Source organism: Mustela nigripes, chromosome 1 (genome assembly GCF_022355385.1).
Source record: "Mustela nigripes isolate SB6536 chromosome 1, MUSNIG.SB6536, whole genome shotgun sequence".
Taxonomy (NCBI): domain Eukaryota; kingdom Metazoa; phylum Chordata; class Mammalia; order Carnivora; family Mustelidae; genus Mustela; species Mustela nigripes.
Window position 1 is genome coordinate 4,456,110 of NC_081557.1, and position 14,637 is coordinate 4,470,746.

At 58.2% G+C, this 14,637-nt stretch overlaps 1 protein-coding gene across 1 annotated transcript in view; it reads right to left on the minus strand.

The window, feature by feature from the left end:
• Positions 1–14,637, minus strand: part of LRP5 (LDL receptor related protein 5) — a gene marked incomplete at its 3' end in the record, with an annotated part of 100,113 nt that overhangs the window by 14,769 nt on the left and 70,707 nt on the right. Inside the window, exons 12-18 of the mRNA XM_059386908.1 lie at positions 12,811–13,134; positions 11,608–11,807; positions 7,064–7,272; positions 5,723–5,913; positions 5,022–5,231; positions 2,729–2,854; positions 1,723–1,825 (exon numbers count right to left, since the gene is read on the minus strand). Coding sequence (XP_059242891.1) covers positions 1,723–1,825; positions 2,729–2,854; positions 5,022–5,231; positions 5,723–5,913; positions 7,064–7,272; positions 11,608–11,807; positions 12,811–13,134 — 1,363 coding nt within the window. The remainder of the gene's footprint in view (positions 1–1,722; positions 1,826–2,728; positions 2,855–5,021; positions 5,232–5,722; positions 5,914–7,063; positions 7,273–11,607; positions 11,808–12,810; positions 13,135–14,637) is intronic.

A 14,637-nucleotide genomic window follows, 5' to 3' on the forward strand; every position in this document is an offset into this window, starting at 1 on the left:
AGATGAAGGTGGGGGTCATAAACGTTTGCTGAAGGGAGACACGAATCCCCTTTGTTGCTTTTTGTAACTGTAGGGAAAGGGTGCTGAATGGAAACCTGAGCTTTAAGCAGCAGGTGAACACCAAGGTGAGCAGAAAATGCTCTTAGCTAGAAACTCCACTCTGACCACTGAGAAGCCAGGGCAGACCCACCTTCCTGTGGCTCTCCTCGTCACACGCACCTCAGGCACTGGGCCAGGTCTCTGGGGATGCCCACTGGAGCCCCAACTGGGGCCCTGCCTTTGCCTGCCTGGGGTCCCCAGCTGGGCTGTCCGTCTAGTGTAGAGTCTGTACACATGTCCGCCTGGCCACATACACACACACACAACGCACACAGCCCCCAGGAGATGGGGGGTCAGAAAGCAGGTGCTCGGGACCTGCACCTGTCACAGGTCTGGAGCAGCTGGAGCCGTGGGCTGGGGCTCTACGGGTGGTCAGCACACCCCCGGATACAGCTGGGGGTGCGGAGCAGGCTAAGGAGAGGCAGGAGAGCGAGGAGGCCATGGGAGGAGGGTGCACGGGGGAGGAGTTAGGCTCCCAGTGGAGGGAGTCCCTCAAAAGTGGGGGACTGGGTGGGCAGGAGACAGGAGCCCTGGGGCCGGGCCACCTCCTCCCGGGTGACCATTCCTCACATCCACCTTCCTCAGCACAGGCCAGGTACCGGCCAGGACGCAGCTGGGGAGCAGGACGGGACAGGCGGGGAGTAGGACAGGGCTGGGGGTGAACCTCGGTGCCCTTCGGCAAATCTGTACAACCAGACGAGCGCCTCAACCTCGCAGAGCCTCCGTTTCCTCATCCCAAAACAGAAGCAGCCACGCTGCGTCCCACGTCCCTCACAGGATGGCAAGGCGAGCGTGGCCGTGTGTGGCTGCCTCTGGATCAGGAAGGGCGCAACCGGCTTTAGTGGCAGCGCCCGAGAAAGCTGAAGCACGTGGCTGGCTGCCCCTTCTGCCGTCCGGCTCCTGCCACCTCGGGAGGCACAAGGGCCCTTGTCACCCCCGAGAACCCCTCCAAGCTCTTATGCTTCTGTGCTCCCCCCAGAGAAGCAGCCAGGCATCCACAAGTCTGAAGGACCAAACCGAGGGCTGGGAGAGGGGCCGAAGGGGCACCTCGTTCAAGTAGAAGCCCAGGGTTGGGCTCCAAGGGACAGCTGAGCACTCTGGGCAGTCCCCTCTTTCCCAGAGCAGCCCGGACATCTGCGGGGGTCAGAGCCACTCAGACCACAAAACCATGTGAGCCCTGACGCTGGAACTTGGAAAAAAGCCATAAAGAAGCTCAGGAGGGTCAAGGTGGCCCCCATCAGGGACAGACACAAAGTGTCCCCTCTGCTCTAGGCAAAGATCTCTGAGGTTCACAGTGTAAGACAAGGCAGGAGAAAGTTCCAGAAGGACAGGCCCTGGGGTCCTACCCCCTGAGCTCCAGGGGCAAGGCGAGCTGAGAACGGGCATCTTCTGTGTGTAGGACACAGTGTGGGAGCCCTCAGGGGTGAGGATAAGCAGAAAAGGGACGGAATTAAAACCAGCCTGAGTTCTGGGGGCAGGAGAGAGGAAGCCCTGGGATGTGGGCTTCATCGCAGGAAGGGTAACAACGGTCATCTTTCACTGGGACCGCCCAGTGCCCACCACCAAGAGCAAGCTGGCACTCGTGTGGGCCACGTGCTGGGGACCATGCTAAGTGCTCGTTACCGAACACCACACAGCTCCAAGGCAGGTGCTCTCGACCTCTCTTTTCCAGGGAAGAGAAAGCGAGGGCTCAGAGAGGGCAGGTGATCAGGCCAGGACGGCTCAGCTGGGAAGTGGCAGAGCCGGGGTCTGCGCCAGGTGCGCCTGACCCTAAGCTTCCTTACATTCTTGACCACTCCCCGCTCAGCTTTAGGGGAAAAAGAGGGTCCAGGGTGGGAGGAGGGAGAACAGACCAAATTACAAAGAGAAACAGGCAAGCAGAGCTCGCAGGCGGCCTGAACACCACTACCCATCCATTGGCTCTAACGGACTTCCCCCGACACGAGCAGATGACCTGTCCTCCTCAAGCGGACACGGAACACTCACCAAGAAAGACCACATGCTGGGTCATCATATACACCTGAACAAAGCTCGACAGCAGTCAGACAAAGTATGTTCTCTGACCACAGTGGAATTGAAGGAGAAATCTGGGGCTCCTGGGTGGCTCAGCTGGTTAAGCACTCAACTCATGCTTTGGGCTCAGGTCACGATCTCAGAGTCTTGAGATCCAGCCCTGCATCAGGCTCTGCACTCAGGAGGGAGTCTGCTTGAGATTCTTTCTCTCCCTCTCTGTCTCCCCCGACTCGCACTCTCTCTCTCTCAAATAAAACTAAACAGATCTTTAAACTAGAAACAAGTCACAGACAGAGAGCTAGGAAATCCCCAGTTATTTTGATATTAAAACAACACACTTCTAAATAACTCAGGAGCCAAAGAGAAGATCTTAGGAGAACTTCTAAAACAACTGAAACTAAAGAAAGAAAATAGAACTTATCAAAATTTGTAGGATGCAGCAAAAGCAGTACTGTGAGGGAAATTCGCAGCCCCAAATGCATACATTGGAAGAGGAGGAACAGTTGGCTCTGGAGGCTGGATGCCACAGTGACTGTGATTTTAAAAGGCTGTGAAGCGGGGACCTGGCAGGCGGGGAACCCAGGGTCCCAGTAGTAACCGTTGAAGTCACACCTACCGCCACAGGTCAGCAGGTTCTGCAGGAGCACAAGGTGGACTGGGCAGGAGCACCGTGGGGTCCCGTCGCCCTTGGCAATGCAGATGTGGGAGCAGCCGCCGTTGTCCCGGGCGCACGGGTGGGCCGCTGTGGAGACACAAAGAGGGAGCGGGTCGGGCTCTGGCTCTCACCTCAGGACTGCAGCCTGGAGGGTGCTGGTAACCAAGGCGAGGCCAGAACTCACAAGAATGGGTGTTCCTGTGGGCTACACATCGCCCCACTTAGTTCCCAGGGCAGCTTACACTGCCAATCTCTCACAGTGTAGCGGATTGGGCAGAGGCCCCCACACACCCACGTCCTAATGCCTAGAATCTGTGAATGGGACTTTATTGGGGAAAAGGGTCTTCACAGATGTAATCAAGTTAAGGATCTGGGGAGATCATTCTGGATTTTGAGGGAGCCATAAATCCAATGACACGTGTCCCTGTAAGAGACTCCAGGGGAGGCAGAGATGCAGACACAGGGGCAAAGTCTGTGCGATGAGAGAGGCGGAGACTGGAGCCCGGGGGACACGAGGAACACCGGCCACCACCACAGACCAGAAGGGGCAAAGAGCCGTCCCCACCCACAGCCCCCAGAAGGGATGCAGGCCCCACTGCCCCCTTGACCTCAAACATCTGGCCTCCAGCCTGTAGGAGAACACGCTGCCATTGCATTGGGTCACTTGGGGGCGATTTGGTACGGCAGCCCCAGGAAGCTGACCCACGCAGGGATAAAGGGCAGGACAGTGAATGCCCAGGGAACTCACAAGTTTCAGCTGTCACACAAAGGGGGCTGTGTATGGCACAGAAAACGGGCGTGGCTGTGTGCCAATAAAACTTTATTTACAAAATCCCAGATGGGGCCCAGGGGCCGGAGAGCGCCACCTGTGGTTTAGAGCTGAGCTGCAGAATTTCCAGAGTAAGTAGGTTGGGTGCCCCACATCCCAAATCAACATGGGAGAGCTCACTCAAGGAGCTCCCACTCTCCCCCAAACGAGGAGCCCCTCCGTGTCACCCCAGACATTGCACGTTTGCACTCACAGGGACGCCCCCGTTTCCAGCCTCAGCCCGGTTTGTTAAACCCTCAGGTCCAAGGATCTGCCCTTCGGCGTGCTGGGCTTCGTGCCAACACCCGCAGGACTGGACACTCGTGGGCTCAAAGTTCACCATGCTGACCACAGGCCAGCAGTTCTCTAGGCTGTGATGCCCAGGAATCTGTGGCTTGGCTGAGAATGGAAACTCGGGCCCTCAGACCCCCGTCCAAAAGGCACCCAAGTGACTTGGAAGCCGCTTACCCGGCAACTTCACTATCCCGGACCCGGACAAGAACCCACCAGGCCAGAAACCAGCCACCCAGCAGTCAACACAGAAGCCACCGTTCAGTTCATCGGGGTGACGTCCCCAGTTCAAGAGAGAAGCTTATCCACTAAGAGCAGGACACCTGAGTCAAGAGGGAGCCAAGGAATTAGCAGGAGTCCCTCCGAGCAGGACAGGAAAGGCAATCCGAGACGGGGACTCCAGGGAGACGTGAGCCAGCGGGAGGGTGAGGGGCCGTGGGGGAGGCGGGGCGGCCCCCAGGGCCCGGAAGATGGGCAGCTTAAAGGTAGCTGGACAGGACAGGGACAGTGACGGCCCTGCTCACCGCTCTGTCCCAGCAGCAAGCATCCAGCCGGCAGCCGTGGTCTAGTTACTGAATACAGACTGGGCAGACAGACAGACAGACAGACACACACACACACACACACAAGCTCCTATACCCATCTCTAGCCATATACGGAGGGGGTGGAGGAACAAGAGGTCCCCAGGGGAGGGGTCCCTCCCTCCCAGCCTTTGGGCACAGCCCGGACTGTTGCAGGTAGAATCCTAAATTCTGCCTCCCAGCCTGCTCGCCTGCACGGTGGCGGTGACGAGCCGTCATGCTTGTGGTCTGGTCACCGAACACGACAAAGGGGCTTCGCAGATGGCAGTAAGGCTACTGATCAGTTAAGTGGGAATTCTTCAAAGGGGGCACTAGTTCAAAGGTGGGTGACTCTCACCACAGGACCCCCGAAAAGCAGAGCAGGTTGTCCAGCTGGTAGTAGAGGGGGTCGGCGTCGGACAGAGGGGCGGCGGATGGAGGGCCCAAGAGCGACCCTGGCCAACGGCGCGTCCCGCAGCCCCTCACCCCGGCCAGTCTCCTACTCGCTCCGAGGGGTCGGTTCAGAGCTCGGCACCGATGCCCACCCTCCCGGCAGGCTCCTGCCCACAACACCCCCCCACCCCCCAACACGTACAGAACTCCTCCAGGCTGATCTCCTCCACGGCGTGGATGCCAGTCAGGTGGGCGACGCGGCCCTGGACCCGCGTCCGCTTGTCGCCGGTGGTCTTCTCCACACGCTCAATCATCTGCTGCTGCCGGTCGATCCAGTAGAGGTGTCTGCCCAGCACGGTCAGGCCTGCCGGCTGCACGATGTTGGCGTCCTCCAGGGTCAGGCGGTTGGCCCCTGCGAGTGGGACAAGGACCGACCCCCAGAGCTCAGTCCAGGCATGGCTCCGAACAGACGGCTGCCAGAAACCCCGGGGGGAGTCGCTGCTCTGGCCCGGGGCAGGGAGCTCATGCAGCTTCCCTGGAAGCAGCCTCGCTTGGAAGATAAGCGCCTCGGGGGTGGCTGTAAGTGCGGTGCAGAGGCGGAGGGGTCCGACTCCAGGTCCTGCCTGCACTGGGGGACCCTGAGCAGGCCACCCACCCTCTCTGAGACTCCTCTTCTGCCTTAGCAGGTGGGGATCGTTCAGGACCTACGTCTGGAACACTCGGCCAGGACCGTCTGTGGTAGACACCAAGCCCCAGCACGAGGCCCACCCGAAACGGAGCCCTGACGAGCGCGGCGCTGGTACCCCATGACGGATGATGAGGGGGGCGGGCGGGCTGTCCCGGGAAGGTCAGACCTAGGGGTTGCTGAGGGACCCAAGCCCCGGGCGGCCCCCGGGCACATACCTGACAGGTCACAGCTCTCGATGCGCTTCAGGTCCGCGTCCACCCAGAAGAGCTTGCCGAGCCTGTTGTCCACCACGAGGGCCACGGGCCGGATGAGGCCCGTGGTGAACAGGACCTCACGCTCGGTGCCATCCAAGGCCGCTCGCTCGATCTTGGCCGCGCGGTCCTGCATGTTGGTGAAGTACAGGTACCTGTGGGGGGTGCGGGGTGCGGGGTGCGGGTGAAGGACGGGGGTTGCGACCCGCCACCTCCGCAGCCAGGATCGAGCACGCCAAGCACCACACAGGCCAGCCCTGGACCTGGCAGGGCTGGCCCCCAAGGCTGTGCAGGACTGAATGGTGTCCCCCAAGAAGTCCTATCTACCCAGAGCTCAGAACGGGACCTTAATTAGAAAATGAGTCTTTGTAGATGCCATTAAGAATCAAGGTGAGGCCACCTGGTCGACACCTGGAGCCCCCCCAACCCCGAAGCTGGAAGAGAGACAAGGAAGGGTCCCCGCAGAGCCTCCTGCGAGGGAAAGCCCAGCTGACTTCAGACTTCTGGCCCCTGGCACGGTGAAAGACCAGCATCTGTTCCTGTAACCCCCTGCTGAAAGTCACTTGCTGTGACGGCCTTGAGGACTAGCACGCGCTCTGGCTGAGAAGTCCCTGCCTCTACGGAGGCCAGCCTCAAGGGAGACCCATTAGGTTGCTAGAGAGCCCCCCGAAATAACTAGGCGTGGGTCCCCTGCGCCCTCGTGTGCTGCAGGGGCTGACATCACCACCACCCTCGGATTCCCGGATGGAGACACCGAGGCCCTGAGCTGACGTCCCCTGCCTGGGGTCCCACCGACAGCAAGTGATGGGGTCAGGTTTCGACTATGGGTCTGCCCGGCCCACCGGGCAGGGTTCACACGGGTCATCCCCAGGCCTGAGCCCCATCAAGCGGTCCCTCCACAAGTCTGAGCACCACCTGGTGGCAGCCCTGTAGGTACCTGAAGTACCTACCTGCCGCCCACCCGCAGACTTTCACGTGCCTAGCTTTACTCCTGAGCTTTAAGTCACGCAGCTTTCAGTGCCCCCCCACCGCGGTTATTCCCGTTCGGACCCTCCCGAGTCTGCCTGCCCCTTCATGGAAGAAAGAAGCTCCGTGGAGTTGAGAGAGTGAGCTCCCCGTGATGGAACATATGCAAGTGAATGAACAGCCCTCAGCTGGGATGCTCTGGAAGGGATTTTTGTTTTGGGTTCAGATTTGAGGGGGACGGTGTAAAATCTAGGAACCAAAACTTCTACCCTCCCCATGTCTCCCCGCTGGGATGCAGAACCCCACATTGCGGTGCCCGCCCGCCCCTCGGCCTCGCACCCCCGCTCGGCGTTGACGACGATGGCCCGTGGCTTGTCGCGGTCCCCACGGAGCACCACACCCATGGCGTCTCCATTCAGCCGGTGGACGTTGATGGTGTTGGTGGCCTCACACGTCCAGAAGAGCATCCGGCTGTAGACGTCGATGCTGAGGTCGTGGGGCTGCCTGTCCGGGTTCTGGCTCGGGCTCGGCGAGGTCAAAACGAAGGGCTGTAACAAGGGAGAGACGAGCCTTGGCTACGGACATCGCCGGAGGGCGGAAGCCTCGGTGCCTGCATGCAGACTGCAAAGTGGGACTCCAACCCAATCTGGGGTCCCCTCTTGTCGGGTCAGCGCGCACCGCACGCCGACTTGAGCGGGAAACTGAGCAAGCAGCAGCTCGCGGCCGGGCTCTCGGCCAGTAGCTCGGGTCTCCAGCCCATCCACCCACAAATTCGCAGTGGGCCGTCAGCTCCCAGGCCCTCTGCGTCCTGTTCCTGCCCCACAGAAGGGCCGCCTGGTGGCTCCACAATGAGCCCAGGCTCACAGCTGCCTTCTCGAAACATCTGCTCTCTCTTTGCTTTAGTGTCTTGGACTCGTGCTTTAGGAAGGAGACTTTCCAACCTTGTTATTTTTTTCAAATTTAGGGCACCAGGACGACAGGTGCATAGAACAGAAGTCTAGCCCTCGCAGCCCTCTTCCCTAAGGGGAGCCCGGCAGTGTGGCCACCCTGCGCCTCTGCCCCGGGAGGCCCTCTGCGGAGCTCTGCCTGACTCTGCCCATGGCATCTCAGGGTCGAGCTCTGGCTTACGGAGCTACCGGCAGAGAACGCTGTTTCACGAAATGCTGCGGGAGGAGGGGAGAGCCCAACGTCACCCTTACCTCCCTTACGGCCCGAAGCCTGACTCCTGGGGGGTCTGGGCCCCCTGGGTTACCCAGAAAGACCACGTTCGGGTTCTCAGGTGATATGACCTGGGGCCAAGTGGGCTTCCCAGAGCTACCACCAACGGTTTGGATGAAAAGTCACTTCCTCTGAGAGGGCATCATTAGCACGATGCTCGGCTAAGAGGTCATTGTAAACTTTGCCATCTCCTGCTAGCAGTCAGCACGAAGTCTCCGGGTGCAAGATGGGGCCTGCGGCAGAAAGGAAGCCCCTTCGCCACACCCAGCCTCTGGAACCCAGCTAGAAAGGAACACCACCCTCCCCCCACCACAGCAGCCCCTGGTCCAGAAACACTGGGCAGCTAGAAGTGTGTGACACATCTGAATGCAAAGCACCACTTTAAAGGACTGTGTCTCCACAGGTACCAACATCTACATCCCCAAGAGCTGGGGGCTCCGGGAGCCAAGCCTCAGCTCCAACTGGTCACATTCCTTTCCTCAAACCCATAGACTCTGGCCAAAGACCAGAGCCCAGAGCACCTGCCAGGCTGGGAGTGCAGCACGATTCCAGTCGGCCCCAGTAGGAATCAGGTTCCCCAGGGAGGGTGGATCTTCGAGGCCGGGTGTAAAACCAGCTGTTGGGGCACGAGTTCTGGGAACAACCAGCTGCGAAATGCGTGGGGCAGCCACACCTCTCCTCTGGCCAATGGGCGGTTACGACCAGCCCGTTAGAAAACCCGAACTCCAGCTTTAGTGTCCGTAACGATACTGACACAAATGCAAAATTCCTTAATAGAATCCTATGGGACACCACAATCAACACCCCTCCCTCTCGCCAGCCCTGGACAGCAGGGCATGTCCAGGACTATGTCCTAGCCATGTGGCAATGTCCACGGCAGGGCAGTCACGACAGCCCGAAGACCCAGCGTCAGTCGTCTGCACCGTGGGGTATCCTCCGCCTTAAGAGGAAGGACATTCTGACACCTGCTATGATGCAGATGAACCCTGAGGCCATTATGGTGAGTGGAAGAGGCCAGACACAAAGAGACGAGTACTGCGGGATCCCGCCTGCATGACGTACTTGGAGAAATCAAATTCACAGAGACAGGAAGTAGAAGGGAGGTTGCCAAGGGCTGGCAGAGGGGGTGGGGGAGCAAGTGTTTAGTGGAGACAGACTTTTAGTTTGGGAAGGTGACAGAGTTCTGGAGACGGTCAGTGGTGACAGTGGCATGACAATGGGAGTGTCCTTCGAAAGGCTGAGCTGCATACTTGAAAATGGTTAAAATGGTAAGTTTGGGGCATCTGGGTGGCTCTCAGTGTGCTGAGCCTCTGCTTTCAGCTCAGGTCATGATCCCAGGGTCCTGGGATCGAGCCCCACATCGGCCTCTCTGCTCAGCAGGCAGCCTGCTTCCTCCTCTCTCTCTGTCTGCCTCTCTGCCTACTTGTGATCTCTCTGTCAAATAAATAAATGAAATCTTTAAAAAATAAAATAAAATGGTAAATTTGATGTTATGTATACTTATTAAAGATTTTTTTAAAATTTTACTTGTTTGCCAGAGAAAGAAGAGAGAGCTCGCATACAAGCAGGGGCAGCAGCAGGCAGAGGGGGAAGCAGGCTCCCTGCCGAGCAGAGAGCCTGATGCAGGACTCGATCCCAGGACCCTGGGGTCATGACCTGAGCCGAAGGCAGAGGCTCAACCTACTGCACCACCAGATATATGTTACATATATCTAGGAAAACAGTTCAGTCAAGTAGATGATTTAAAACATCACCCTTGGGGGATGGGAGGCGCACCTGGGTAACTCGGTCCGTTAAGTGTCTGCCTTCAGCTTGCTCAGGTCATGCTCTCAGGGTCCCGGGATCGAGCCCCAAGCCCCCATGTCCTGTTGGGCTCACCGCCCAGTGGGGAGCCTGCTTCTCTCTCTCCCTCTGCGCCTCCCCCTGCTTGTGCTCTCACACACCCTCTCTCTCAAATAAATAAAAATCTTTGAAAATAAATACGTAAATAAAATAAAACATCATCCTTGGGGGCAAAGGGCGCCCCCGACAAAGAATCAGAGCCACCAAAGGGTGAAGCCAGGCAAGACTCCAGGGAGGGAAACAGATGTTACCCAAATCAAGCAGAAACCCAGAAGGTGTCCCTGAAGGACTTTTCCTCCAAAGTCCCTCACTGCTTTTGTCAGACACCAGGCGAGAACACCTCCTGATGCGACGTTAAGGCAATCTGTGCCCAGTACCTTCCTCTGCAGGGAAGCCACGGGCCATCAATTCACACTTCCCATCCTGCAAAGGACTGCTTGTGGCTGTCACCTGCACGGGACGGATGAAAGGGACACATTCCCACCATTCTGCCAGGCTCCACCAACCGCAGAGGTGACACCACGGCTGCCCGGGCTCAGCTGCAACTTTTATCACCAACCAGGGACACAGAACGCGGGGGACAGTTCATCAGCACCGTGCTGTCCACGGGGCACTCTGTCCAGAGTGAGGCCCAGCCCGGACGCACAGCGCTGGGACCCAGGTCAGGGCGGAGAACAGCCAAGGGACCTTCACAGAGACAGATATCGTCTGGAAGTTTCCACCAGCAGCATTTCTCTGCGTTACCTTGTAACAGCACCCAGACTTCACTGTGAGGACAGGAAGTCCAGCCCTGACTGCGCCGCAGAGACAGGGAGCGCTGGGACCGGCAGCTCCTGGATGCCGGCAGGATGAGCCGGGCATGTCGATGAGCGCCACCCCAGCAGAAGGTCAGCGCCGCCGGGCACAGGGAGACCCTGTGAGGGCCCCAAAGCCGCTGGGGGACTGTCCTTCATGGAACAGGCCCCCGATAGCTAACACGAGAGCCACCAGTTCCGCTACGAGAAGTACTTTGAAAATGCGTGCGGGCTCTGATCTAGCGATTCACCGGGGCCTGTCTGAGCCTCGCACAGAGTTCACATTTGCCAAAGCACAATTTCAGCTGTAAGAAAACGCTGGGTGACCTCGAGGATGGCCGCGGTCCCGAGCGAGCCGCATGCACAAGCACAAGCACACGCCAGCAGAGCCCTCCACCCCCCATGGGCTGTGAGCCACGCCTGGGCACGCTGGTGGTTCAACTTCCTGCCCCATCTCGGAGGGGCCACCTCCCGTGGGTCCATGCAAACCCTCCGGCCCCAAGTCCCTAGCCAACTTCAGGTGTCTTCAAGGTCATTAGGAGGTGTGCCTTGAATCATTTAACGTAGGCAAAAAGGTGCACCTGTACTTATGAGGTCCCTATCCTCTTGTCCCTGGCAAGAGCTTCGAGGGCCGTGCACCTCGCCCTTCTCCCACAGCCCTGTGGCTTTGCTGTGTGATTCTGCACAGCGTCGTGAGGTTTGGGAACGCACGCGTTGCATTACAGCGAAACGGACTCTACGGGTCCTATGAACTAAGAATAAATCCAGAATAACCAATACCAACCACCCTGGCACAAAATCCCTGTGGAAAGAAAAAAAAATCCCATTTCTACATATAATCATAATTGGAGGGTTTCTCGCTGCTCAGGATATACCCCGGATGACATAATTAGAGCGCAGATGGTTGTTGGCACAAGCTGTGCTCTCTTGGCACCCCTCTGTTAACCAAAATGGTGTGGCAGCCTGGAAACGGTCCTGGGGAGCTCCTTGCAGAAGTGACCCCCGTGTCCCCCCAACAGGTACACTTGCCTGGGTCCCGTCGTCCTTGGCTCGCTTGATGTTCTGGCGTCCGTCCACCCAATAGATGAACTTGTCCAGGGGGTCATAGTCGATGGCCTTGACGTTCCTCAGCCCGTGCAGGGGCAGGATGAGGTCTGGGCTGTGCTGGTCGTCGGGGATCATGCGGCTGATGGCACATTTCTGGCTGAACAGCAAGAAGGTGGTGGGCGCTAGAACGGGGCGAACAGACCAGGGGCTGCACGTCAGCGTCCGGAGCCGAAGACGGGACAGGGAGGGATGGCGCTCCGCTCCCCGTGAGAGGCGCGTTTGCACATGCACCTACTAGAAGCCGCAGGGAGAGCACTGGAAGGACATAAAGTGGCTTCCGGGGGGCGGGGGACGGACTATGGCAATTCTCCTTTCCATGTTATGTGTGTCTCTGCTGTTGCAGTATTTCCTAAATGCATGAGCTATTTTGAAATGGAGAGCATTTTTAAATGATCAAGACTCGAGAGAGAAGAAAGATAACGATAGTAAATATCAAACGCCCCCCCCATAAATGTACTTAATGCTTGGATAGCTCTATCATTTGCCTCGTGCCTACATGTGCTCATGGGAACCGCTGAAACTGTACGCAGGGACCTTGACACGGGAAGGGACTCTTTAGGGGCGTGCCAGTGAGTCAAACAGACTATGTGCAGGAATGGCACAGCCGAGCATGTGTAAGAGGCTGACAGTTCAAGCCACTGTCTGAGAATTACAGTTGGGTGATTTGAAACTAAATCATGGCCCCAGGTCTGCCAGCCCCAAGGGCAGAGACTCAAGTCATAGGCATCCCCACCAGTGGGTTACCTGCAGCTTTCTTGGACTCTTCAAGGTGATGGCCCCCAGGGGACAGGGACTGTAGGACCAAAGAGAGCACAAAAGTAGGGAGGCCCCAGCTGAGCAGAGGACCTGTTGCCTCATCAAGACACGAGTGCACGGGCCAAGCCCTCAGCTGCGACAGCCCACAGAGGGATCTCTGGATATAAAATCCAGTCAATGGGGAGAGCACTCCCTCACAGAACTGGGCCTAGGCCTCCAGATACCACGCGGCTTATGCAGTGCACAGCCCACTCAACCATCCATGGACGCCAAGGTACCTCCAGAGAAGAGGCTCCTTTGCGCCTCCACCCCTAGAGCCAGCCTGACCTACCACAGGGTGGGGGTGCGGGGGCCCAGCGAGGCACTCACGGCTGCAGTTGCGGCTGCTGGGGTCCAGGGTGTAGTGTGAGGCACAGCCACAGCGGTGGCCGCCGGGGACGGCGAGGCACAGCTGCCCGCACTGCCCGTTGTTGTGCATGCAGTCGTTGAGGCCATCCTGGCGGGAGGAGTGGAACACCAGGATGTCCATCACGAAGTCCAGGTGGCCCTGGATGAGGGTGCGGTTCCGGCCGCTGGTCTTGTCGGCCCTCTCGATGCTGTGCAGGTTCCAGTCGGTCCAGTAGATGTAATCGCTGTACTGCGTCAGGCCGAAGGGGTGCGGAAGGTCGTCCGCGATCACAACGCGCTCCTGACCTGCGTGGACACACGCCTGCGGCATCAGCGACACACGGCCGGGCCTCCACGCAGGGTCGACCGGTTCAAGGCTGCCCGGGAACCTGCATTCCCCTACTTTGGAAAGATGCAGGGGTGACGGCAGCTGGAGGCCACCTACCCTGGGCCCAGGCACATCCCCCCTCACCGCAGCGGAAACGCACGTGCTGTCACTCCAGTGACACAGACTACAACGTGTGCAGAGCCACAACTGGGAGACAACCCGGGCGCCCATCACTAGTAGAGCGGACAGGGCACCTGGGGGCTCAGTCGGTGGAGTGTCTGCCTTCAGCTCAGGTCATAATCCTGGAGTCCTGGGATCAAGCCCTGTGTCGGGCTCCCTGCTCAGCAGGAGGTCTGCTTGAGAATCTCCCGGTCCCTCTGCCCCTTCCCAGGCTCGAGCACATGCATTCTCTCGCTCTCAAATAAATCAATAAATCTTTTAAAAAACTTTTTCAAAAAATTAATTAAATGGGGGGGCCCTGCAAATAGCTTTGTCCTTGGAGCATGCAACTCTTGAAGGTCATGAGTTTGAGTCCCCTACTGGGGGTAGAGATTTAAAACCTTAAAAAAAAAAAAAAAAAAAGAAAGAAATGAAAATTTTTGAGATTAGGGGAAAAAATGCTGATACAGCAATATTGATTATCATGGGGTGGTGAAAATTATAAATAATTACTTTCTCTCCCTGTATTTCTGTGTTTTCAGAAATGCCCTATGTCAATTATTTTGCCATCAAAAACAAGCCCGTTATTACATATAGACGCTCCCGAGTGCTTCCATGAAACACAGGCTCGCGCACGCGCCCCTGGGCCCCGCACTCCCGCCGGCCACCCTCGGTGAGACGTGCTTTCACCCAGGTCTCCCCATGGCCGCTGCGTGAGGCGGTGCTATCCATGTTGGGGAACCGAGTGCCCAGGAGGGTTAAGGACCGTGGCTGAGGCCACACCGTCAGAGGGAGGCCCCCGGTGTGTAAATGTCTGCGGCATAAAACGGAGAGCGTGCTAGGGCAGAGTGACAGCCAGGCCCACGGCATGTGGCCACCTGCACGCAGCAGGGCCGTGGAAGTTTCTGGCACTGATTTCCCCGCAGTGCATCTTCCCTCTGGGGCCGTCAGTGAGCATCATTACTTCCCACAACCACCGCCGTTCAGGGATGGCTTCCTCCTGAGGCATCGGCCTCTCGTAAATCACTACTAGGGGCTGGTGTGGCTCACTCAAAGACACATTCCAACCTCGCCAGCGGACTCAGAAACCCAGACAGGCAGCGTGCAGGGCGGGTACGGCCTGCCCCGAGCAGAAGCCAGGACACTGGAGTTCCAGCCTGGCTCTGCTCACACAGTACCTGGGACAAGCCATCCAGCCGGCCCATCACAGGGGCAGCGGCGATCAGAAAATCAAATTCTCCCCATCGCATGGGGCCACCTTATCACTTGGGTATGTAAGAGAGCTAAGCTAACATAGCCGCTCCCTCCGGTGGTACAGCCTA